Consider the following 25,235-nt stretch of genomic DNA (forward strand, 5'->3'; position numbering starts at 1 on the left):
CAGTTCCAATCAGGGTTTCTTCCCCCGTTTGTTTTATGATTAGCAGCATTTAAAAATAAAAGTGTCTAGATGTTCTGAAAAACAACTTCCATCCTTTCCAGCCAGCTTCGCCCACAGTAATCCTACCCAACTGCAACCACAAGTTTCATCTTAAGATTCATGTCAACTCATTGTAGTGTATGTGCAGATAAGCCTTGAGTGACAAACCAGAGAAGAAAAAGAAGAAATGTATGTACAGGTAATCCTTGACTTATGATTACAGTTGAGCACAAAATTCATGTTGCTAAGTAAGACATTTATTAAGTGAGTTTTGCCCCACTTTATGCCCTTTCTTGCCATAGTTAAATGAATCACTGCAGTTAAGTTAGTAACACTTTTTTTTAACTGAATCTGGTTTCCCAATTAACTTGGCTTGTCAGAAGGTCACAAAAGGAGATCATATGACCTGGAATAGTGGAACTGTCATAAATATGATTCAATTGCCAACCATCTAAATTTTGTTTATGATGCTGCAATGGTTATAAGTGTGAAAAATGGTCATAAGTCACTTTTTTCAATGTTGTTGTAAGTTCAGTCACTAAATGAGCTGTTATAAGTCATGGACTACCTGTACTGATTTTACCTTTGGAAATGGCTTTGATTTAAATTTAGCATCAAGCATGACCAAAGAGGAACAATACAAAACCTGACCTTGGCTAAATAGTGTATCACCTACCTGTGTTATATTATTCTACTACCAGTGCCAACATAATAGCCATCCCTTCCTGCAAAGTATTTCATATAAAGATCCTTTCAGCATCTTATATGCTTTCCAGTTGCTAAAACCACTCTATACCATTAAAATTACACCCACATATTAACTTAAGTTTTCTAGAGAGGACCACACAGAGTTAAAAACCACCTGGTAATAGCCTACTGTGGGCTGGGAAGAAAAAGTGCTGTAACGTAAGCAATAGTGCTTTTAAGTAGGTTACCTGTATCATATCTTCATGATCTCATACAGAAGACTGGACAAATGCTCATTATGTTTTAACAGATCAGCTGAGATGAACAATATGTGGAACAGTACAGTTAAAAATCTAATAATTTAAGTCTTCCTCTGTTGTACTTTCATAGCATATTGAAGGATTTTCTTTTTAAAAAGTTCCCAGTTGAACAGGTGGAAAGAATGTTTTAAAAGTTTTAATAATGCTTTTAATTCATTATAATTCATGTCTTGGAATAAAAAAGATAAAAGTATAAAAGATGAACTAATTATTTAGTTTGGATATACAAGTTAATGGCACAAAGGACATACCTAAAAATTCATTCTCACAGCAAGAGCTTGCATTCACTAATATGTCTTAGGAAGGACTCCTACAGTTAATTCTTTTATTTTCTACACAGGACTCCATCATTATGAATATATGACCACAGTTTGAAGCTGCATGAACTCTTGAATAGATTTCAAATCAGCCAAACAATAATTACCTACTGCTCTGATAGTGAGGTTTCTGCTGGTTTTTAAAAATGTAAGAACTGGAATTAATAACTTGGAACAGCAACTTTAAAACAAATTGGGCTAACTTTGCCTATAAAAGCTTGTATATTTCTTATACACTATGTTAGCATCCATGTTTGTAAATGCATGTACAAAATTACACAAATGCACACTGAACTAACATTTTCAACAAACAGAGGATTCGTCAGGTAGTCAATGACTTAGAGATCAGACACTGGTAATGCTTAAGCCAAATATGGTTTTTTGAGGAAAATCATCTGGCCCCCATTTGACAAAGCAAAAACAAAACAAAAAAACCCTGAATCAAATAAGGAGCAGCTTTACATATGGACAAACAATAGCATAACCCCCGTCTCATACTGTTCTTCTCCAGGGGAAGCTCCATACCAATCTTCCATCTGCTATTGTAAAGAAATGGCCTTTTATTGTAAAGATAGAGAAGGGATGAGTGTGCTATGAAAGGGGGGACCCTGGAGGAAATAATAAACTGTTTTGAGGAATTAGGAAGCATGGGAAAAAGAAACAAATTATGCTGCAGATTTTTAACGACTACAGAGAAGACCCTGGAAGCCATAAACCAAGAGATTGGAGAACTGCACATGGCCCTGGGTATGAATTGGGGCTTCTGACAATCCACTTATATCATCTTTCACAATTCCTTATTTTCATTACACTTCTGCTGAGAAAAGGAGGCAAAGGGGCTCTAATAGTTCATAAATCCCAGTTCATAGACCTTTGGGAACAATATATACATTAAATAGTAAAAACAAGGAAAAGAACTATTTGAAATAACTTGCTTCATAGTTAATAATTTATCTTTAAAAACAAAGTGTAACAATGTAACTTTGGTTTGTGTTTTACAGTATTCATGAGCAGCTTTATCACTAGGAACTGAATTGAGGTCAAATGTCCAGGTGAACATTTTTTTTTTAAAGTGTATTATTCAGTTAAAAGAATTATTCTTAGTTTCTGTATGGACATGTCCCAATAGGAGGTTTTTGTTTTTATTTTCAAAAATCTAGAACTGGTTTGCATCTTCTTCCAAGATGATTTTTTTAACTTCCCTACAGCTTTGGAAGTTCTTGATTGTCTACCAAATGAGTGCTAATGAGGTCTGCTCTTGTTATCTTTTTAAGGTTAACCAAGGTCAGTTAGAAATCTTTGGTTTTCCTATCCACACATTTCAGAATAACATTTTTATGCTGTGCTGCATCTTGGCATTATGCTCATTATGTTTATAGACTCATAAAAACCACTGAAAATATTAAGTCCAACTTTCCTTTTGACAAGCAACATTCAAATTAAAGTATTTGTAAAAAAAAAAAAAACAGAAAGACACCCAGTTTGGTATAATGGTTAAGGCACTAGGCTAGAAACCTGTAGACCAAGTTCTAATCCTGCCTTGGGTATAAAGCCAGCTAAATGACTTTGGGCCAGTCACTCTCTGTCAGCCCAGGGAAGAAATCAATAGCAAAACACTTCTATAAAGCTCGCTGAGAAAATTGTAGGGACTTGTCCAGGCGGTCACCAGCAATCAACAGGGACTTAAAGGCACAAAAAATATCACAAAAAATGGGGGGAGGAAGGGGGGACAAAAAAACAGAAAATATATATCAAACTCAGATTTCAAAAGCTTTTAGGAGCTGAAAATATTGGACTTTGCTTCCTCTCACAAGTTCCATCTCAGTGAGTCATTGTAATTTTAAGAAGTTATGCCTAAAGCTTTATTTTCTTTCTTCCTCCATTCTGGTTATCTTTTGATTTGATAATTCACATATTAAATCTTCTGGCAAGAAATACTCTAACATCAGACACTCTAAACTGAAAAGCAGAGTAAGTATGTGTTCAATAAACAATTGCAGATGGCACAGAAGTCTGATGGAAGTGTCCTTGAAAAGTTGGTTTATTTTGACCACTTTCATAGTACTTGTTGGAAAGAGGGGGGAATCCCATCTGCTTGTGGAACTGGATGCTAACTTTTCTAACAAACAGACCACTATTGTAAGAAAGTTCCTTTGTTTGTTTGTTTGTTTGTTTGTTTGTTTGTTTGTTAGGGAATGGCACTAATAGTTCAATACAAGTAGTCCTCAACTTACTGCCACAACTGGAATTTTCCAAGTTGATGTGGTCATAAAGCAAGTACATCTGATTTTATGACCATTTTCACTGCCATTGTTAAGTGAACCCAGATTCTCTAATCAACTTTCCTTGTTGGAATACATCTGGAAAGGTCACAAATCATGATCACATGACTAAAAGATGCAACAAATGTGACGTTATGACCCAGGCCACCTAAGTAGAGGTAGGCATCGATTTGTGTCTTTTACTGCTCTAATTAAAGGGCGCTACAAATGGCCCTACAATGGCTGGTAAGGCTCCACTCCACACTACCCTGAAGGTAGTCACCCTAGTGCCCCAAACAAAAATCATTAAGCCATAAAGAAAATCCAAACAGAAGGGGCAAGTTCATAGAGCAAGGTTCAGAATCAAGGGCAAAGAACAAGGCAAGTCCACAAGGCCAAAGGCAAGTCCACAAGGCAAAGCCAATCCACAAAGAAAAAGCCAAAGTCCATGAGGCCAAAGGCAGTCTGCAAGGTAAAGACACGGCTATAGGCAGAGCACAAATCAAAGCCAGGGGAATCTAAGCCAAAATACTGTTCCTGACAAACTCCCTAACCCCTAGCTTCTCCTTAAGTCAATCCATACCAGGTATTCTTTGTGAGAAGGGGCAGGATGACCTTCTCCTCACAGCTCCCCTTTGAGCTTGCCCCCATCCCACCCTCCGTGCCCTTGGATCATGTGGGGGAGACAGCTGTTCCCATCAGAAGGGATCTGCTGTCTATCAGCACCACAGCCTGTCAGCAAGCTATCCTCCCCTGTGTCTGTGAAGCCAGGCAGCTCTCTGTCTGGTCACCCAATGCCTGAGGGGCCGGGGACATCATCTTCCTCAGCCTCTGGCCTTTCCAAACATGCCAAGGGAGATGTGCCATCCTGTTGGATGGTCCTGGTTTCTACTCCTCCGTTTCCTAACTGGGCTCTGATGAGGCATGACATACGAGTTGGTTGCCAAGTATTTAAAGTGTGATCGTGTGACTACATGGTGCAATGGTCATAATGAGGATGGGCCATAAGTCACTTTTGCCAAGGTCATTGTAACTGTTCTTAAATGAATAAGTTAAGGACTACTTGTATAAACTTCTCTGCTGACTGGCATAGTTGTGGACTGTTATCAGCCTTTCTCTCAAAAGGTACCCTTTTTAAAAAAAACATAGACATTAAACATTTAATACTCCACACATAAATCTGTTCTACCTATGCCTTCAGGAAAGTACAGAATGGAAGCAATATAATATTTGTTTTTACAAAATAATATTGACAAGAGTTGTGACATTTCTCCCTCAGTTCCTTAAGCAAACGTTATCTTTCTCTTCAATTTTTATACTATTTAGTGAGATATTTCAAATTACCAATATTAGTAACTTTAGATTTACAGATTTAATTGATTTAATCAAAACATTAAATTAATTGATTTAATCAGAACATTAAATGTTTTACGTACATATCTTTAACACAATGCCCCTTTTGAAATACTACTAACTGCAAAGAAACAGATTACCATTGGTTCTTCAAAAAAAAAAGTTGCATAACATTGGACTAAACAAATCTAGCATAAAGCTAGATTCCAGACCAATTGTAATTAAATAAGTCTTTGCTGTCTAACATTATTCAAAACCAAATGATACTAGACTTACCATGGCATTATCAACATGCTTGTCATTATTAGAATCTCAGGATGACAGAAACATTTATTTTGTATTCTGCTTTTATTAACTCAAGGCAGCGAACATATTCAACACATCTTCCTCCTCCTATTTTCCCACAACAATAATCCTGTGAAGTGGAGTTGGGCTTAGAGAGAGTGACTGCACTAAAGTCACTCAACTGATTCTCATCTCTGAGAGAGATCTTGAACTCAGTCTCCTGCTTCCCAGCCTGGTGCCTTAAAAACAAAACAAAATTGGATCTCATCAAATCAGGTCATCTTCTCTCTCTTTCTCTAGGACAAGGAAGCACATCCTGAAAAAAGGAGATTTAAAAATGTATGCCAAGTTGCTGTATAGCTTAAAGGCATGCTTTTCCTGTTTTCATAGATTTGTCAATTAGAAGTCACCCAACCAAGAAATAAGTACAAAGTATAGTAATCGCTAACTGCTCAGCAGGATGCAGAATTCTTAAACTTTCTATTGTAGATTCCTTAATGGTTAAGATATATTGAAGAATATCTGCAATAATATTTGTAAAAACATTACATGTGAAACTATTGTGAAACACATATGGGGGAATTTTTTTTGCTTATTACTGTTTTGTTACAGATTTATCAGTTCCTTTCTTTGCCAGTGTGGCATAATTTCCTTTAAGGTTATTTGGGGACAAACAGATAAACAAGTTTGAACTCTTTGGACCTGAGGAAGTGGACATGTGACTGTGAGCTTGGTCATCTGCTTAAATCCATGCCCCTCCTTGCTGGTGAAGGTTCCCTGTGTGGTTGGTTTTTGATAATGTTAAATTCTTCTTAAAGAGCGGGACTGGTTCCATTGTCCCTTAAAGCAGTGTTGGTCAGGCCTGTCCTCAAGAAGCCATTAATAGGCCAAACACAAGACTCAATCATACTGTACAGTATCCAACATTCCCGTTTTAGGGAAGTATGTGGAGAAGGTGATTGTACAACAGTTTTAGATGATCCTGATTGAAATAGGTTATCTGGCCTTTTTCAGGCCTGGGTATGGGGCTGAAATAACATAGGTCGCACTTTTACACTATTTTTGACAGGAGAAGGATGGTGGTACAGATAGTCCTTGTTCAACAGCCACTCATTCAGCAACTGTTCAAAAGTTATGAAGGTGCTGAACATGTGGTACTTAGGACCGGTCCTCAAGGTTTCGGCCATCCCAGTACCTCCAGAGTCATGTGATTGTGATCAGGGTCTGGGCAATCAGTTTGCACATATAATGAATGCAGCATCCCATGGTTACATGATCACCATTGGCAACCTTTCCTGCCAGCTTCCCACAAGCAAAGCCAGTCACTTATTTTACTACATAAGTCAATAGAAAGTAGCAATTAAAAAAGAAATCCAACCAAGTATGTTTATCTGTCCATTCAGCAATCTATAAAAAACTTGAAATACTTAAAATATTTAATTATCCAAAATTATAAAATACACCACCATTATCTTCTGCACCTGTTGCTAAAAAGATAGCTTTTCTAATTTTAAAATTTTCTAAAGTATGAATTTTAACACATTAGGAGGCAAAATTCTTTAATTTTTTTGGCTTAGCATGATATACAAATCCAGCCACTGCAGTCTATAATGTAAAGTAAATTATAGCTTAATTTTATGCAGACCATGCAACTATGACTTGTTTAGCAAACCACATTTAAAATAAATCATGGCTTGATATAATGTGCAACCCTAGCCAAACTAATCACTTGAGAGGCACTCCATTCAAAATTATGGGTAAATAGGGATTTTTAAAGGAGACTAATTAAAAGTGGAGACAATCCAAGAAAACAGATGTAACACTTTTGCATTTCTCATGCATTTATTCCAATCAGGCATATTTAGAAACTGTTCTCAAGTGATTTGTTTTACATTGTAATGGCTCCTTAATATAGAAATACATTAAGCTTTCGATCAGTAAGAGGTTATTTTGCATAAACATTAACAAAATACATAGCCATATATATATCTTGTGCTATATGGTACCCAATCTGTTGCACAGCATCTCTGGTGAAATACGCTATTTTTGCTTGTGTTTCTGCTAAAAGAATCTTTGTCTTCATAAGCAACTAATCAAGACATCTGGGAGCTACAAGACTCTGCTATGAATGAACGGGCCTGAATACCAAGTTGGAAAGAGAAAAGGGGTACTAATCAAACTTATGCGAACGTCATTGGTCTGTGTTTTGTTATCAGTTTTTGTGTCCTGAATCTTTAAAAAAATGTTTGTAATTGAGAAAATCTTATTCCCTCAGTAACGTATTATCCAGGAAAAATAAGGTACATTTCTTAATTATTTTGTCCCCCCCACACCGATAAACAGAAGACTTAAAAAGGCAGGAAGTGAGAAATAGGAATGGATGGCTTCCCTCAACAAACTGGTGGAAAACATATTCTCCTAATATTTACAATATTTAACATATAGTAATTTTAATATTTTAAATATAAAATATAGATATATAATAAATATTTAATTATTTTTATTTATTTTATAATTTATATTTCATAAATAAAATTTTATTTCATAAATATATACATAAAATATAAACAAACTTTAATATTTATGTTATAATTATTTATAAAAAATAAAATAGCACTTAACTTATAAAGTAACAAAGTGGAAGGGGAAGAAATCAAATAAATAAAAGGCATGCCATCATCTTCCCAAAACAAATATGTTGGCAGTGATTCCTCTCCCTATCATTTTCTATACATTGAATTATTGCCTCTTAATCAAACCATGTGCTGTGCAAGTATTACAAACTTCAAATCTTGCACTTCAAATTTGTTGCCTATAATTAAGGTGAAATATGATACAGCGATACCATGAGTGGTTTTGGTTGAACAATCCCTAGATTAGCAGTTTAGATACCTAGAAAAGCTGATTAAAATGTTTACCAAAAACCTGAACAGCACACATTTTTAATACTAGTGAATGCTAAAATACTATCTAAAATGCCAAATTACAGACCTAGTCCTAGATTCTAAATAGAAAACTGTGCAGTCCATGCATGGAAAACTATAGAAAATTTTATTTTTTATTTATTTTTATTTTCTCAATTGCTTATAAGATAATAAGTATAAGTAAAAACATAGTTATGAATACATGGATACATATAAGAAAAATAAAAAATATATAACTCTGTCAGGTAGGGTACTCAGTTTGTTTAGCTTAGGAGAACATGATGGACATAGATAAAAGAATGTATCAGAATTTTTAACCATATCAGCTAGGCTTTTGTTTGCGTTTAAGGAGGCAGGGTGGGCTAGATTATTGCATAGACGGCATTTGATGTAAATTTCACTTTCACTGATAGTTTCAAGACATTTGAAACATGTGCAGGAGTCTGGAGGTCATTGGTAGAGATATTTTTGTTTTGGTTTGGTTTGGAGTTTTTGGCTGGCATGGTCAATGGCAATAGTACAGTAATCAATTACAATAGCTAGTTAATGTGATAGGTAGACAGTTAATGAATGTTGGTAATTAATAAATGTTAATTGATATGTTAGAGAACAAATCAAAAGTAAGGTTGCTCATTACTAAAAATCAATCAATCAATCAATTGGTTATTCAAATCACTTTAATCAAATAATTTTGCTAAGCAACAAACAGCCTAATTTATTACACACACTGGTCAATTGAATTCACTGAATCACTTGATTTTACTAATCAGATATTCAGTAATTACACAATATGCACTAAACACTCAATCATACTAAGCAATAAAAACAATAAATCAATTGATCATTTGATAAAAATTAATTATTTTAAAGAAATTGATTTTTTTGAGATAATGAAAATAATGAAATAGTAGTAGTATTAGTAGTATTGAGAGTTGGTAAGTAAAGGGTTACTGCTTTGCTTTGTTTTGCTTAGCTGTTGCTAATATCTGAGAATAGATTTATAACCCTTGATAAAGTGGCAGGAGGTCTCTTTTCCTGGGCTGTTTGAAAACAATCAATGAGCAAGGGTTTACACTCTCTTTCTTGTTTACACTCTCTTTCTTTCTATTTTCTTTTTTCTTTTATTTTCTATGGATTTGATGGCACCATTTGTCCTCATACTTTCGTCTTTCTGATCCTTACTCTTGCCAAGTTTCATGCATTCAATCAAAGGATCTGAAAGGGGGACTTTGGATTCATAACCAAGCACAATTCCCTTTCAGCTTTCCTCATACAAGCTAGGAAGTAAAGGATATCTGCAAATGAAATTATTGCTAACCTGAATCATACATTTTCTACTTGAAACAATGTATTTTCTAAAAAGCAGCATTTTTCTTTACTATAAATACTTTGTTATTTTTCCAAATAAATATGTTTAAAGGAAGATGAAGTTCAAGTATCAAGTGTTTATTTATAAGACCTATACCCAAGATTTGATTAGATATGTGCATATTGAAATAAAGCCAAACTCTTGTTACATTATGACAAGGATAAACATGGCACAAATTCAGAGATGACAGTGTAAACTGGTTAGACTTTGTACAGAAAGAATTCAGAAACAAAAACAAAACCCTCAGCGATTTATATTGGGTTAATAAGCCAGTAGGAATTATGATAACCTACCTGGAGACCTTTGTTAATTTAGTTACCTTTTTAAAAAGACAGACCCCCCCTTTTTTTCCAGTATTTATCATTATCAAGTTTCTGAATACAAGCAAGTAGGCAACAAAGTAAACCTCCAGATTATTTAATACAATCATTCATTCATCCATCATTAAAAATCAATGGAATAAAAATATTTTTAACCAGGTTACCTATAAAAGCTTTTAGAGTACTTCACAAATTTATGCATAGATGGCTCTTTCAAGTGACATTTAACTTATTTTTCTACCTTACTGACATTTATTGAATGACCTACTTTGGCTGAAATTATTAGAGTGAAAAACTATCTTCAGTATTATAAATAATGTTGACCAGACATAATGTCTTATTTGAACAATATGCAAGCACTGATGTCCCTGGTTGGAAAAGGTTAGTTATTCCAACATCACTCTCAGAAATTGGCAGTGATGAGCAGTTCAATTAGAAAAGGTTGAGAAGGACATTTTAAAACAAAATTGAAAAGCCAAAGTTGTAAAATCTCTTCCATTATAAATCAGACACTGAAATATATCCTTACATAATGACCAATATGATACTGACTTAACATGCTAACCCATTTAATTCTGAAGAAAAGCTTTTGCTTATATGTATTTTTTAAAGCTCACTTTCCTTTGAAAGTGAGGTTGCATACTTGGATGGCATTCTTTCTCCTTTCATAACAACTGCTTGAGATAGTTGAAACTGAAAAATAGAGGTCACTGGCTTCCTGGCCAAGTTAAAAACTTTAATTTGCATCTTTCCTGCTCTATTTCAACATCCTAACTGACCTTACCCCATCTGCATGCCCTGCAGATATGTAGACTTTGTCCCAGAATTACCCAATTGTTTTTGAAGAATTCTGGAACCCATATATTGTCAGAATCCACATATGTGAAGGTGGGAAAACTTTTGAAGAATTCCTCTAATTACTACACAACTCTAACCGAGGGTGTAATTTACAAAAAATTCTACACTTCCTATTTTTCACAGTGCTTGTTACCTAAATAATATACATAATTGTATATTTTTAATTTTACTTTTTTCTTACAAACAAGGCACAATTCCTTTATTTTTTAATCATTTCCTTCACACTGTTATAAAGCAATACAAATTTAATGCAGCACAGTACAGGTATTCAATAATCATCATGGAGGTTGGTGATTTCTAAGAGTTAACAATGAGTTGATAGCACAATTACTCAATGGAGCAGAGAATACGGTTTAAAATAGGTAAAAACCAGCACTATTAATTTCATCCAAAGGTGGCAACCAATGAAATAACCATAATATTGATGTAGTGCTGCTGCAGCACTGCTTTAATAGCTCTTGCCTGCCAAAACACAGAGCTGAATTTGCACCAATTAAAGGTTCTAAGTAATCTTCAAAGACAATTCCAGAAAAAAAGAAGGGAACGTTGATGTTGTCCAATTTTACAGTAATTAAGGGAAAAGTAATAGTACTAACAAGTCTAGTCTAAAAAGCTGAACCGTTCTTTTAAGTAGGAATATTTTTAAAAATATATGCATTATCAAGGTAATTAACATAAACCTCTATTTAGATGCAGTCACAATCAAACAACTTTGTTAATAAATTAAAATGCTATTATTCAACTTTAAGCACATTCTCATGATACAATGCATATTTAATCACATTCTCATGACAATTGCCCTGCATCATGTCAAATACAGGGTAACTGACAAAGGCATTAAAGCTCCTATTGACATATTATAGAACTGAAAACAATTACAGAACTCTTTTCTAGGCTATTAACATTGAAATCTATAGGCTGAGTTTTACATTAACTGAAATGGAAAGATAATTTTTACAAATGTGTCAATTTAATAGTATAGCAACATGTATTATTTCAAAAGCAATAGGTGTTAAGTACTGGAGGACAGAATTGGAATCCTGTCCTGATGGTTAACATTTCTCAAGAATTATATAAGAACATTGCATCTCTCAAGAATCTGAATGTTTTCAATAAAATTGTGCATTTTAACAAATTCTTTAAATAGAAAGAAACTTTAAATAGGAATGGAATAATAATTACTAAAATATGATTACTTTTTTAATCATGGAATTGAAGTACAAATTGATTTTTTAATAGAATTGATGCAGCATTATTACTATTGTCATCATTTTTTCCAGTTCAAGATTTAAAGCTGAACATGTAAAGTTCATGTTCAGATTGTGTAAACAAGCCATCTGTTTTTTACATGAAGTCTCTCTGTCATCCTTCTTTACAGGAAGATCATGAAGATCAATTTGCACATGATCCAACTTGCAGTATTATTAATATAAATTATTAACATTAATTTAAAAATATTGATCACAAAGTAGCTGTTCCTAAAATAACATGGACTGAAAAACAGAAGAGAATACATTTATTAAAACAAAATGCCAATGGTTAATTGAATAGATGTGGACATTCTTAAGAAGTTGGCCTAGTATTGGGAAGATGCAGACTGGGTTCCAATTTCATTCATGGAAGATCACTGGGTAAAATTGGCCAGTCACTATCTCCTAAACTAACCTACATTTTATAGGTTATTGTTGTGGAAATACTAGAGAAACACTATTCGAATGCTATGTAATAGGACTATGAAAAGAATTCAAAAAGGTGCTTCACAAAGCTTGTTAGCACAAGTGAATCCAGACACATTAAAGCAGTGGTTCCCAAACTTTTTAAGTCCACCACCCCCTTCATGCTACAAACTCATCTTCGGTGCCCCCCATCCAGGGGTGGGATTCAAATTTCTGTGGGCATGGCCTAATTTGAGGGCGTGGCTTGCTGGTCGTGGCCAGGTGACTGGCAAATCAAATACAAGTGGTCCTCACTTAATGGCCAGTTGTTTAGCAAGTGTTCTAATTTATGACTGGCCTCCCCAGAGCTACTTGACCTGTTTTTGGAGTTTTGACAGCTTTAGATCAGGGGTCTAAATCCCACCCCTGCATGTGTGTATGAGAGAGGGAGAGAGAGAGGTTGGATCAGATCTCTCTCCCTCTCTTCTCTCTCTCTCTCTCTGTCTCTCTCACCAACGCCAGAAAGCCACCATCAGTCAAAATTCATGTTAGTGGTCTCCGGGATTTAAAATTATGAGTTTGGTGGTCCCTGAGGTCCAAAAGTTTGGTGACCCCTGATCTAAAGGGGTGAGCCTGAGAGAGGGAAAGAGAGAGAGAAAAGAAAGAGAGGAAGAAAAGAAAGAGAAAGGGGGAAGAAAGAAAAAGGGACAAAGAAGGGGGGATGGAAGGAAGCGACAGAAAGAAAGAGAAATAAAGAAGGAGGGAGGAGAAAGATAATGACATTCAAGTAAGACCAAGATCAGTTTTTAATGGAAAATTTAATTAAGAAGCCAAGTGGTGATCTAATAAGAGTCCTATGTTTGCAATGTATAATGCTAAAAAAATGCTTAAATGTATACCTTCAAAATCATATCTCTGGGATAGCTTTTTTTAAAATTATTTTTGAATTAGAATCTGAAACCACAGTTAAGAGAAAAATATAAAGGAATACAAAGACAGCTTGTTCCTTAAAAAAAAAGCTTGTTTAGCTTACAATCAAACTTAATTAAAACTACTCTTTACTTTTAATAAGCCCCCTGATGGAATTTATCCTCCTTAGTACATTTTTTACCTGGGTGGTCATTATATCATCACTTAAATGCTTTACAAAAGGGCCTTATTTAGTTCAAGCAGTGCAGAACAAGTTCCCATGAATGTGAATGGGCAAGGAAATGTTTAGGGAGGAAAAATTGCCTCAAAAGTATAAACATTGCTACAATGGTCTACTATTCCAACAGGATACAAACTTCATCTGAGCTCATAACTCAACATAATTCTGCTTTGTTTACATAGCAATTTTATGTCCAATACTGTACTAAATGTTGCAATCATAATGCAGCTATAATCATAGATATTTCATGGCAGGATTATCACCCGTAAATGACTTTTCAGTTGAGATTTTGTATGAATAGGCAGGCATCCAAGGTCTTCCCTCTGGATGATCATCAGATTATACTGCTTTAGACACAACAGAGAAAGGCCTAATTATCATCAGAAAATGATTTTCCATGTCTGTGCATTTGTTTCTAATCCCATCAATAATCCCATAGAGCAAAACAATGAAACCCAGTCTGTCTGTATAAAATGCACAAATTGAAAACAATATGGTAAAAGCCAAACTTTTAAGAGTGATTTATGTTTTACTGGAAAACAAAACCAATGAATGGTTGAAACAACACTGAATATAATTTTCTACTCAGGGAATAGCTACATTGTCATTTATTAATAATTCATCTGATTTGTTCATCTGAACATTGCTTTACCTGTATTCAGTTTGAAAAGACCAAAATCAATGTGATTTTCACTGGTATCATTAAAGTTAAGAATAATGCCTATATTTTGGATCCAAAATCAGTTGATCAGTCAGACCCAATATATTTTAAAATACTTTTCCCCATTGTTTAGTCACAGTGGAATACAGATAGTCCTCAAAAAATGACCACTTAACATCTATTCGAAATTATGAGAGATCCCATCCCACAACCCTATTTCAAAGTTACGGTAGCTGCAACCTTCTCATGGTCATTCATCTTTATGATCAAACACAGGGACACTGCAGGGCCATACCCTCCACTCTCCTTCCAAGGCCCCCCCACAGGTCTTGTACCTGTTTACCACCCCACCTCTATCATCCGTCGTGCCATTCCGCCCCTCAGTGTATGTGCGCTGCTGAGTTTTATCCCAGAATGGGTGCCATTTTCCAAGCAGCTGCAATGGGGCTAGCTTCAGAGAGAAAGAAAAAAAGAAAACTGCCCCCACTTTTCTAAGATTCATCAGTATATGGGACTGCTTATCCTGATCGCTTTAAAAGATTTCAGCTTTTCTTTCATGGGTTAAAGCCATCAAGCACAATTCATAATTTCAGAGAGGAGATCGGCTTCAATGGAAGTAGTCATTTGAAAGTAGCCATTCCGAGAGAAGACTTTGCCCAGAAGAATGCTAAATTTTGCTTTTTGAATTGGGGTTTCTCTGCCCAGCTTTGGGAGGCTATGAAGAGAAACACATATATAACATACATATAACCTCAAAGAGTTCAACATGCTTTCTGGCCAACCATATGCTTACAAAATATATACTTTTCCCCACAGACATCTGTTTGCAAAACTTCTAGACCTACCGTAATAAATTATTTTCCATGTCCTTTGCTATCTTATCCTCTGAATTCATTAGAGCAGATTGAGCTGGATTGCCCACATTCTTCTTATGCTGTACCCTGTTTTTCTCCAATTTCTGCAAGAATACTATTCTTGAGACTGTTTTAAACAAGACAAATTACTATCAGATCAACTTTAATTTTCATGCCTGACAGTGAAGTTTTAACCTTCTCTCTTTAAACTATTATGTGAAACACATTATAGTTTTCCACTCTGTTGGTATTTTATTTTATTTCCCAAGTCAAACATCATGCTGTTTAGATTACCTGTCCTGCTGATTAAAAATATAAGAATTGTTTTTTTAACCCTATTTAAAAATACCAATTTGGATTTCAACAATGGAGGCGATGACTCACCCAAATGATCTGGATATCACTAAAATGATTAAATATAAGGATCTATTGGATACACAAGGAAATTTGAAATCGTGGCAAGAACTTCAAGAGCAGGGACTAAAAATTGATCAGTGGGCATATCTTCAAATTCAAAGTAGATATAAACAGGACAAGAAAGAATTTGGAATTAACAATAAACTCCAGCAATTAGATAAAATTTTATTAGGATCAGGCAAAAAAAAAATAACAAAATTTTATAATTATTTATTAGAAGTAGAATTAGAAGAAGAAATTGTAAAAGGGAACATGATGGAGTAGGAAGATAGGACACAGCATCACCATAACAGAATGGGAAAAGGTCTGGGATAGAAATAACAAAATCGGTAGCATACAAAGAAAACGCCTATAAAATGTTTTATAGATGGCACCTTCCTCCTTCGAGGTTAGCGAAGATGCACCCCAATGAGAGTCCGGATTGCTGGAAATGCAAAAAAAAAGAGGGAACTTTTTTCCATATGTGGTGGTCCTGTACAAAAGCTCAAAAATATTGGCAGAAAATTAGAAATTGGCTGGAAGAAATGACAAGAGAACAGATCGAATTTAAACCAGAGTCCTTTCTGTTAGGGATCTTTGATAAACAAATATCAAAAAAAGTGAAATATATAATAATACACATCTTGACAGCGGCCAGATTGGCTTTTGCACAATGTTGAAAGCAGCCTCATGTTCCATCAGAGGAGATGATCATTCAAAAAATTTCAAGTTGTGCAGAAATGGTCAAATTAACTTTGGCATTAAAAAATAAAGACACTTCAATATACTACAACAGCTGGAACTGCTGGTACAAATGGATAGGCTAAAGATAGACTTCACACTAAAAGGCAAAAGAGGCAAAAAAGGCAAAAAAAAAATCCATAGAAGTGATACACAGATATATGTAAGGATTAGGTGTGTGTATATGGCATAAAATAAGGATAAAAAAGAGATCTTACAAACTGTTGAAGATGAGAATGTTTTTAATTGTTTTCTATTTTTTTTTCTATTTTCTTCCCCCTTTCTTCTTTTTCTCTCTTTCATTTATGTATGTGTTGTTGGTTTGTTTTAATTGTAAAATCAATAAAATTTATTTTAAAAAAATGTAAGAAATTGTTGCTGTAGAAAATGTGGTTATGCATGAGGATATATTAGTCCATATTAATTAGTTTGGGGGGAAAAAACACCAGAAGTTCAAGTAAATGCTATCTACTGCAGATTGGAAAAAAATTATCACTGTTGACATGGGTATAATGTATTCATGTACGACTTACACACAAAACCCATGATAGATTGTGAACATCCACCAGAACATCCACCTAAAGAAAAAGGTAAGTTAGTGTTGGTAAGTGAAATAGAAAAGTTTTGAAATGGTACAAGAAATAAGAGGGTTTCTAGGGATGTATAAATTCTAGACTACAAAAAGTACATTCTTCATGTATGTGGACTTTATTCAGAATGCGAAGTGTTTGACCTGATACTCGAGCAACCATTTTAAGGTTTGATATTTGGGTCACAAATTCTCAAACTGCTCTAGCAACAACTAGGAAATCATTTTGCTTTTTATTTTATCACTATAAATCACAATGCAATATAAAGTGTTGAGGATCTGAGATTGCATTATTAAGAACCAGAGCATTAAGAAAATATATACATGATATTAAATCCTGTCTGTAGTGTCTGTAGTTTCTTTATTCCTTGGGAAGAAATTATGATAAATGTTGGCCTGAAATGAATAATCATTGAGGCAATCAGATCGTGTTTGTGTTTGTTTGTGTATGTGTGTTTTGGTAGAGGAAACGAAATAGTTACTGTGTAATGATATAGCACTTTGATGATATCCAGATTGAATATCTGAATAATTAAAACAACAAATTGTTTTCATTAGAAACGTAAGATTAATAGAATATTTTACACATATTTCTGCAGAAATCAATGCTCACCATTGCAGTTAATGAGGTTTTCTCGTTGTTGTGAATATCGCATATATTGAACCATTAAACAACTCAACAGTCTGTATACACATTTCTTTTTCTTACAACATTCTCCTACTATGCACATTTTTGTATAATATTTTTTGAAAAAGTATTATTTCAAAGAAAATGCCTACGAATGCCAGCAATTATATGCTTGCTTGTGAGACAATGAATTCTTTTGCATTGATTATAGTATTTCATTTGAAAAAAAACCCATGCTAGATTTCGATTAATCTTACATTTTAGTTACCAAACTAGGATGATAATGTTAATAAGAAAAATCTGTTTATTTATCTGGAATAAGACTTTCAATTCGACAGAAAATAAACTATTTGAAACAAAAAGAATGAAATATTCTAAACAGGGCCATAACATGGTACATGTGTGTTTGTGTATTTTTTAAATTTAATGTGATATATGAATCCCGCTTCTTTTTTGGGTGGATTCAGATATAATGCTAAGCTAAGGATAAACAAATCATTTGGTGGCTTAGGGTTATCCATATCAAGCTCACAAAGATCATGTAACAGCAATTAGAAAAAATCAGAATGGATACACAGATACTATTCTGAGACCTGCATATTCCAGGACAAAAGACCAAAGATTTCGTTTGTTTCAAATTTATACTTTTCTTCAATAAATCTAATAGCACCTTGCTGCAATGTGGAATTAGCCCATTTTATCGAACTATTATACTGTTGTTTTTAATTATTATTTACACTTTAGTTTTCTTCAATACTCAGAAACCAATTATCATGTTTCTCCGAAAATAAGATCCAGCATTAGGGCTTATTTTCGGGGAATGTCTTTTTTCACACAGGTGGCTGTGCAGTGTCCAAGCAGGCTGGTGCCACCACCACGAGGCAAGGTAGAAAGGTCAGGCGGGGGTGATGCCATACCACAGCCACTACATGCCCTGCCTGGCCATCCTATGACATCCTCCAGTGCAATATCATCATACATCATACCATCATACAATAATTTAAATGTGCAATGATAAGGACATGGCTTATTGTTTTGTAGCTTACTCTGGCAAATATATTTCTGGACAAACCAGAACTCAGTCTTGCTGGGTTTTAGTTTGTTTCTATGTATTCAGATTTTTAAGCTTTCAGGCATTAAAAGATACCACAGTATCTTTGGTTTGGACTGAGATGGCAATGTAGGACTGGGTTCCATTAATGTATTGATGAAACTTTATCCCAAACCGCCTTGGCTGTTTCATATAGATATTTAAGAGAAAAAGAAAATTGCTAAGCTTCTCCCCCCTCCCCCCCTGTTCCCCACCCCTAGTAACATGAACAATCATTATAGTAGGAATGCAAGGACTACAAAATGGTGCCTCCAATTCCCAATTTCAGCAGGTGGTTTGAGAAGGAAACTATGGTAGAGAGTACCTGCTTAAAGGGCTTCTTAACCTTCTGATCAAATTAAGGCATGCAAGTTTAAAACAGGATGAGAGTCTTCTTTCTCTCTATTCTTCAGTTACAAATCAATTAAAAGGTATGTGCACTGCTTTCCATAATACTGCCAGATAATAGTTAGGATTCTGGAAAATTCTACCTGTCAATGAGGGATAGTATGCTATGAAGAATGGATTTGCAGTTAAATGTAATACTGAAAATGTCTCAAAGTGTGTTAATTGGGGGTTTGCTTATTTGCAGCAACAATATTACAAAAATAAAACCAACATTTTTGTAAAAAATAACTCATCCGCTGGGAAGATCAAAGCTATTTATTCCTTCTTTCTGAGTGTTTGGTATGTGTACAAAAAAAACCCTGCTTTATACTGTGAGAGTAAAAGAAAAGATAAAGCTGGAAACTGCAGGGTGTTAAAGGGATGCCTTAAACTGCTCCTGTTTTGATAAAACATCATTATCAGATTTTAGGCAGGGTTCCTTTAAACCAAGTCTGATAGCCCAAAGTCAGATAGCTACATTAGAGATTCAATGCCAATTCTCTAGCTTTAAATATTTTCAAGCCAAAATTCATCTCAACATGGGTGGTGGGGTTAGCCATTAGCTCTTCTTGTGCTCTATGCTTTACTTTCATCATTCTTGGACAGTAACAAGGATTAAAGGTGTGATTCATTTCCCCTTATTGCCTTTAACTGGACGATTGCTAAACAAACACGACTAACATTTTTTTTCTTGTGCTGGTATAAATGCCTCCAATTTCTCCAGATTCAGCTTGTTTATTGGCCAAGAAAAGGGCATATAGAATCATGCTGAATCACTGACCTCAAACTTCTCTGGGAGAAGCAACATAACCCTCTATATCAAAAGTGGTATTCAGCAGGTTCTGACCAGTTCTGGAGAACCAGTAGCAGAAATTTTGAGTAGTTCAGAGAACCGGCAAATACCACCTGTGACTGGCCCTGTCCCCATCTATTCTCTGCCTCCCGAGTTCCAACTGATCGGCTGGGTCTTCTTTTGTTGCCCTGCACAGGAGAACGGAGCTGAAAAACAGGTTATTGGGGTGGGGAAGGAATGGGATTTTGTAGTAACCTTCCCCCAGGAGTGGGAAGGGAATGGAAATTTTGCAGTATCCTTCCTCTGGAGTGGGGTGGAAATGGAGATTTTACAGTATCTTTCCCCTGGAGTTGGGTGGGAATGGAGATTGTACAGTAACCTTCCCCTACCATGCCCACTAAGCCATACCACACTCATCAAGCCATATCCACAGAAGCAGTAGTAAAAAAATTTGAACCCCACCACAGCTCTATATGGTAGAGATCCATTTGAGTAGAGTAGCCTCGCATGTAATAGACAAAATCAAACCTATCTATTAATCTGGAAATCAATCCCTTTCCTTGTGAGACTACAGCTTTCATCTAGGAACTGTTTTTTCTTGGCAGATTATTTCTCTTCCTCCCCAGATAGTCCCTTGTGTTCTCCAGAGCTACCTTGAATCTCAATATTATTTTGGAAGGATAAGTCAGTGGGAGACACACATATAATAGGCAAATAGATTTGCCAGCCATGGATATTTCACAAGTACTGAAGATGAAAATCATTACAATTCATACAGTGACAACACTATAACTCAAAGACAGTATATGAGCTCCGCATTTATATAGAAATGAATTAAAGCAAAGAAATTATGAAAAACCACCTATAATCTGATATTGTCAACACTACTGATTTGAACAATATCCTATCTAATAATGGCTCCTGTATTTTCTAAAAATTCATAAGGCATGAAGCCATAATTAGGCTGGCTTTCTTGAAAGAAACAAGAAAAAGCAAATTTGCTCTTAAAGGAGGTAGAGAAACAGAAGGAAATAATTATTTTCATTGCTATATGGTCTCAGCCTAAAAACTGGCTATCATTAGATATAGTGAAGGTGGGATGAAATAGTTCAAAAGGCAGCATATTGAGAAACTGTTTACAGACTCATTAAATTTCTCAGTAACTGATATAAACAAGATAAAAAGGAGTCACAAAGTTAGGAAAACATAATTTTCACTTAAAACATCGGCATGTTTTTTAACAACTTCAGCTTGTGTTCAATTTTATTAATTATGATTACTACATTTCAAATAGTTTGACTATTGAAAATGAAGTATTATATTTATCAGTAGAGAAAATGACAATAAACTTACAGCAACCTCCCACCAAAATGAGGTCTTGTTATCATATTTTCATTGATTATAAAATGTGTTTCAAAGGCAAGCCATTTGAGCAAAATATAAATTTTCATATCTGGTAAGTATGATTATTTAGATTTTATCAGGCAGTAATTTAAAAAAAAAGAACCAACCAAACATACTGCTTCTTTGCATTTACACTATAATATTATCTGATTTTATTTTAATCAAAACCATCAGGAAGACTATATTCATAATTAGCTGATCTTTGATGAGTTGTTCATTCTGCCTTGCGATGCTCTATCTAGCAACATATTGTTACTCTCTTTATCATTCAGATATCCTGTACTAATTCTACCAAAATAAATCAAATTACTTAGCATAATGGATTTAACCTTCTGGCACATATTATCAAGTACAAAAAAAAAGGCAGTCAGATCAATTGGATCCATGAGATGGTGCTAGTGTTGTGACTATTGTTGTCTTCAGCTGCCTCTGCATGTTTATTCATTATTATTTTGATTGTTTTCTTGAGTTTTTCATTTTGACTAGCCACCCAGAGTCAGTATTGATTACAATTAACTACTATAATATCTCAGCACACAAAAATTATGCCAACATGTTTACAACACAGATATTGAGAGAAAAGCAAAAGACCTGGTAAGATTTTTGGCTAATTCCTTAAAACGAAGGAAATATAGGGCAATGATTCAATTATTAGAGGTGAAAAATGAAATACATAAAAACTTCAGTGGAATAATAAACTGTCAAATTTCAAAATTTATTCAGAATTATAAACTAGAGAATGTATTGAATGAAGCTATACAGGTGTTTTAAATTTTTGATTAAAATTTGAATTTTTAACTTCAACTAACCATCCAGAGTCACTGAACACCCAGAGTTAAAAGATGAACATCCATAATTAGAATACATCTCTTTCATGGCAGATATTTACTGCTTTTCACATTTTCTGAAGAACTGAAGTGATCCAAATAGAAGCCATTATCTGTAGCTCAAAAATGAATTGTAGAGGTCTTGGTGCTCTCTGAGCTTGGATGTTTGCATGCAGATATTTTATTACCAATTAGGCACAGTAATTGCTGCATACTGACATTACCTAGATGAGTAATGAAACATCAACAGAACCCAACAGAACTGAAATGAGGTTAAGAAAACTGTACTTCAATTATAAATTTAATTTAGTCATGATTTACATTTAAAAACATGTTTTCATTGTTCAATATGGTTGAAATACAAAAATACCATCATGATGTTAGAGATTTGGAATCAATGAAGGAATAACATCACTGTTAGACATCCACTGTCACTGTAGCATTACAGCATGGTCCAATAATTGTGAAATAGGTTATTTCAGTTTTCTTGAAACTCTTTTGACCTTGAAACATTTTCAAAGTAATAGAAATAAGGACAAACTGTCTCACTCTCAAAATTTGATTTCAAACTAAAAAATAGTGTTCTGTAATTTGAAATGTATATTATTATCGTTACTATTATCATTGTTTGCACATGTCTATTACCAAATAATTCCAAAGTTGGCTAAAATAGAATTTAGTTTTGTAACAAAAATTATGTTAATAAGTGATTTACTTTAAATTTGACAGATATTCAAGTAAACATATCTATAATTGAACTGGAAGGATTATTTGACACCATGCTGATGAAAACGATCATTTTGAACACAGAAAACTGATTTATTCTTTTATTTATTTGCTCTACATCCTGGCTTTCTGGTCTGGAAACCTTACAGTGACCTAGTTTATTTTCTATTTAAAATTCTTCCCACAAATAAAGACTCTTGTAATATCACTACTTAATACAATTTTCAGAAAACTAAATTATATTTTGTCATTAAGATGATTTCATGGAAGTGTCTTGGGGAAAGATAGATTAAATACAAAACAGAGCATTTATCATATTTATTTCTACCACAGGGTATTAGATCTGAATTTATCAAAATTACTATTCATCATTTTATCAGTGCTAGTTTTAAAGTTAATTTGTACATGGATTCTGGCCTTCTGACACAAATATAAAAATACTTATAATATTAAACTCCACATATGGGAATAAACTCCTGGAGAGGATCCTGTTGGCAAAGAACTACAGTCCAATATATTGAAGGGCACATATTATTTAATCTTTAATTATTATTGGATTAGTATTAATCAACTAATCCACACCAGTTCAGTTCTTTCATAACTGTAGCTTAACCAGTCAATTTCTGTGTTTTTTTCAAAACTTGATTTTTTTTTTTGTCCACTAATAGAGTATATCAAAAAGTAGCAAATTCTCATATCACGGTAAGGGTTATTTCTTGCTTGCTTACTTGCTTGCTCTGACTCCTCGCTTGACTGCTGTGGGCTGCATAATTTTTGGTAAGTTGCTGACTTTGTGCCCCCCCTTGCTTGCTTGCCACGGCCCAGGCCCAGCTGTTGCCAGCCAGGAGCGCTGCCACCAGTCGCTCCCCTGTGCCTGCCTGCCTGGAGCCCTCGGCGGCTTTTAACAATGTTGCAGGAAAGGCCTGGGATCCACGTGGGCTGGGAGTGGGAGGCATGGCTGGCTGCCCAAGGTGCAATTCTGGCAGAGGAGGAACGGGTATCCCTGCGGCCCTCGCCTGCTCATGCCGCCACTGCTACCACCAGGAAAGGCCAGTGGTCTGCAGCACCCGTGTTCGCAAAAGGGGTGAAACAGTGGTGGATGGACTGATACGTGCGGGGAGGAAGGATACCGTGTGGGAGATCGCATCATCGGAGCCCTTACCAGGTGTTCCCTGGCCTATGAACTCCCACGCTCCCCAGGAGCCGCAAAGGTCTCCCCTCCCCTCTGGCACCTGCCAAGCTTCCTCCCACCACGCTTCTCTTCCTCTTCGCCAGAAGCACTCGAACACCCAGCAGGAAGATGGCTTGGCAAGTGCCAGAGGGGTGGAGAGTGCGTTGCAGCTCCTGAGGGAAAGGTTGAGCCTCCCGCTTACAACATCTTCACCTAAGGGCATTGCTGGCACCCACTTCCTACAGCTCAGGAGTTCCATGCTCTTCCTGCTACCCACACCTTCCCGATCGCACCCATGTCTCGTTTAAAGCTCTTGTTTATCTTAGCTCTGAGACCCCCTCCACCCCCTAAAAAAATCCTGATCAGCGGAACTTCTATTTCTAAGCAGAAGAGAAAGCCACAGTTACCTGAAGTGGCTCCCCTTGAGCGCGGAGAAAGGTTGCAATTTAATCCTCTTTACCCTCCAAAAGTCCCTTCTACCTTCCTGCTTCATCTCTTAGCATCTCTTCTCCACCTACAGGAGCCGCATTCTTGCAGCAATTGGTTAGCCTTGTGGCTGAAGGGAAAAGCGAGGAGGCAGAGGCTGCGGGAAAAGTTGGAGAGACAGGAGGAGGGTCCCCTTCCCAGCCTGCTGGGGCTGTCTGCAATCACTGCTGTTCCCCTTTGTGGGGGCAGAGCCTGACATCTTTTCTCTCGCCTGGCAGCCATGGCTAAGGAAGCGCTGTCGGCAGGTACTTTAATGCTCGCTGCAATCCAAAGCTCAGCTTCCTGCTCTCGGTCTCCCTCTGTCACAGGTGTCAGTTCAGAAGCTGTGTGAGGAGGGCTACAGAAGGTTCCGCCTTCTTTCTCCCTCGGTTCATCTCTAGGCAACAGTGCATATAGCCAGAAAACTGGGAGAGAGGGAGAGAAAGAGAGGGAGAAGGAGAGATGAGAGAGAGGGAGGAGGGAGGGAGGGGAAAGAGAGAAAGAGGGAGAAAGGGAGATGAAAGAAAAAGGGAGAAATAAAGAGAGGGAGAAAGAGAAAGGGACAAAGAGATGAAAGAGGGAGAAAGGGAGAGAGACAGAGACAGAGAGGGAGGGGGAGAGAGAGAGAGAGATGAGATGAGATGTTGCTTCTTATGGGAAAGGGGAGTTATCTAAACAAGAGCCCCCTCCTCACTTTACCCCACCTGAAAGGGGAGGATCTTTTTTTGTTGTTATTTGAATAAAATGAAATCCACTATTTGTACCCAGTGTGGCTGTCCTTTATTTCCTGCTTTTTCAACCTTGGCTGCTTTGCGCAGCACAGCTGAGGTTGAAAAAGCAGGAAAGAAGAGGATTTTCAAATGCTGTGCACATGCGTGCAACGCTTGTCAGCTGTCTGGGTGGCATAGCTGATGATTTCTTCCAAATGCTGCGCACGTGCGCATGGCCATGCGCAAAAAGTGCAT

The 25,235-nt window shown here is 35.8% G+C and overlaps 1 protein-coding gene across 2 annotated transcripts in view; it reads right to left on the reverse strand.

Moving 5' to 3' along the window:
* Window positions 1–25,235, reverse strand: part of COMMD10 (COMM domain containing 10) — a 59,524-nt gene that overhangs the window by 17,543 nt on the left and 16,746 nt on the right. Inside the window, exon 6 of one of the 2 annotated variants that reach the window (XM_087926928.1) lies at window positions 23,291–24,695. The exons of the other annotated variant lie outside the window; for it this stretch is intronic. Coding sequence (XP_087783054.1) covers window positions 24,603–24,695 — 93 coding nt within the window. The 3' untranslated portion in view covers window positions 23,291–24,602. Of the gene's footprint in view, window positions 1–23,290; window positions 24,696–25,235 lie in introns of those variants that run through there. 2 annotated transcript variants of the gene reach the window in all.

The sequence above is a fragment of the Pseudonaja textilis genome, chromosome 2 (genome assembly GCF_049901715.1).
Source record: "Pseudonaja textilis isolate UNSWEBS1 chromosome 2, rPseTex1.2, whole genome shotgun sequence".
Lineage (NCBI taxonomy): Eukaryota > Metazoa > Chordata > Lepidosauria > Squamata > Elapidae > Pseudonaja > Pseudonaja textilis.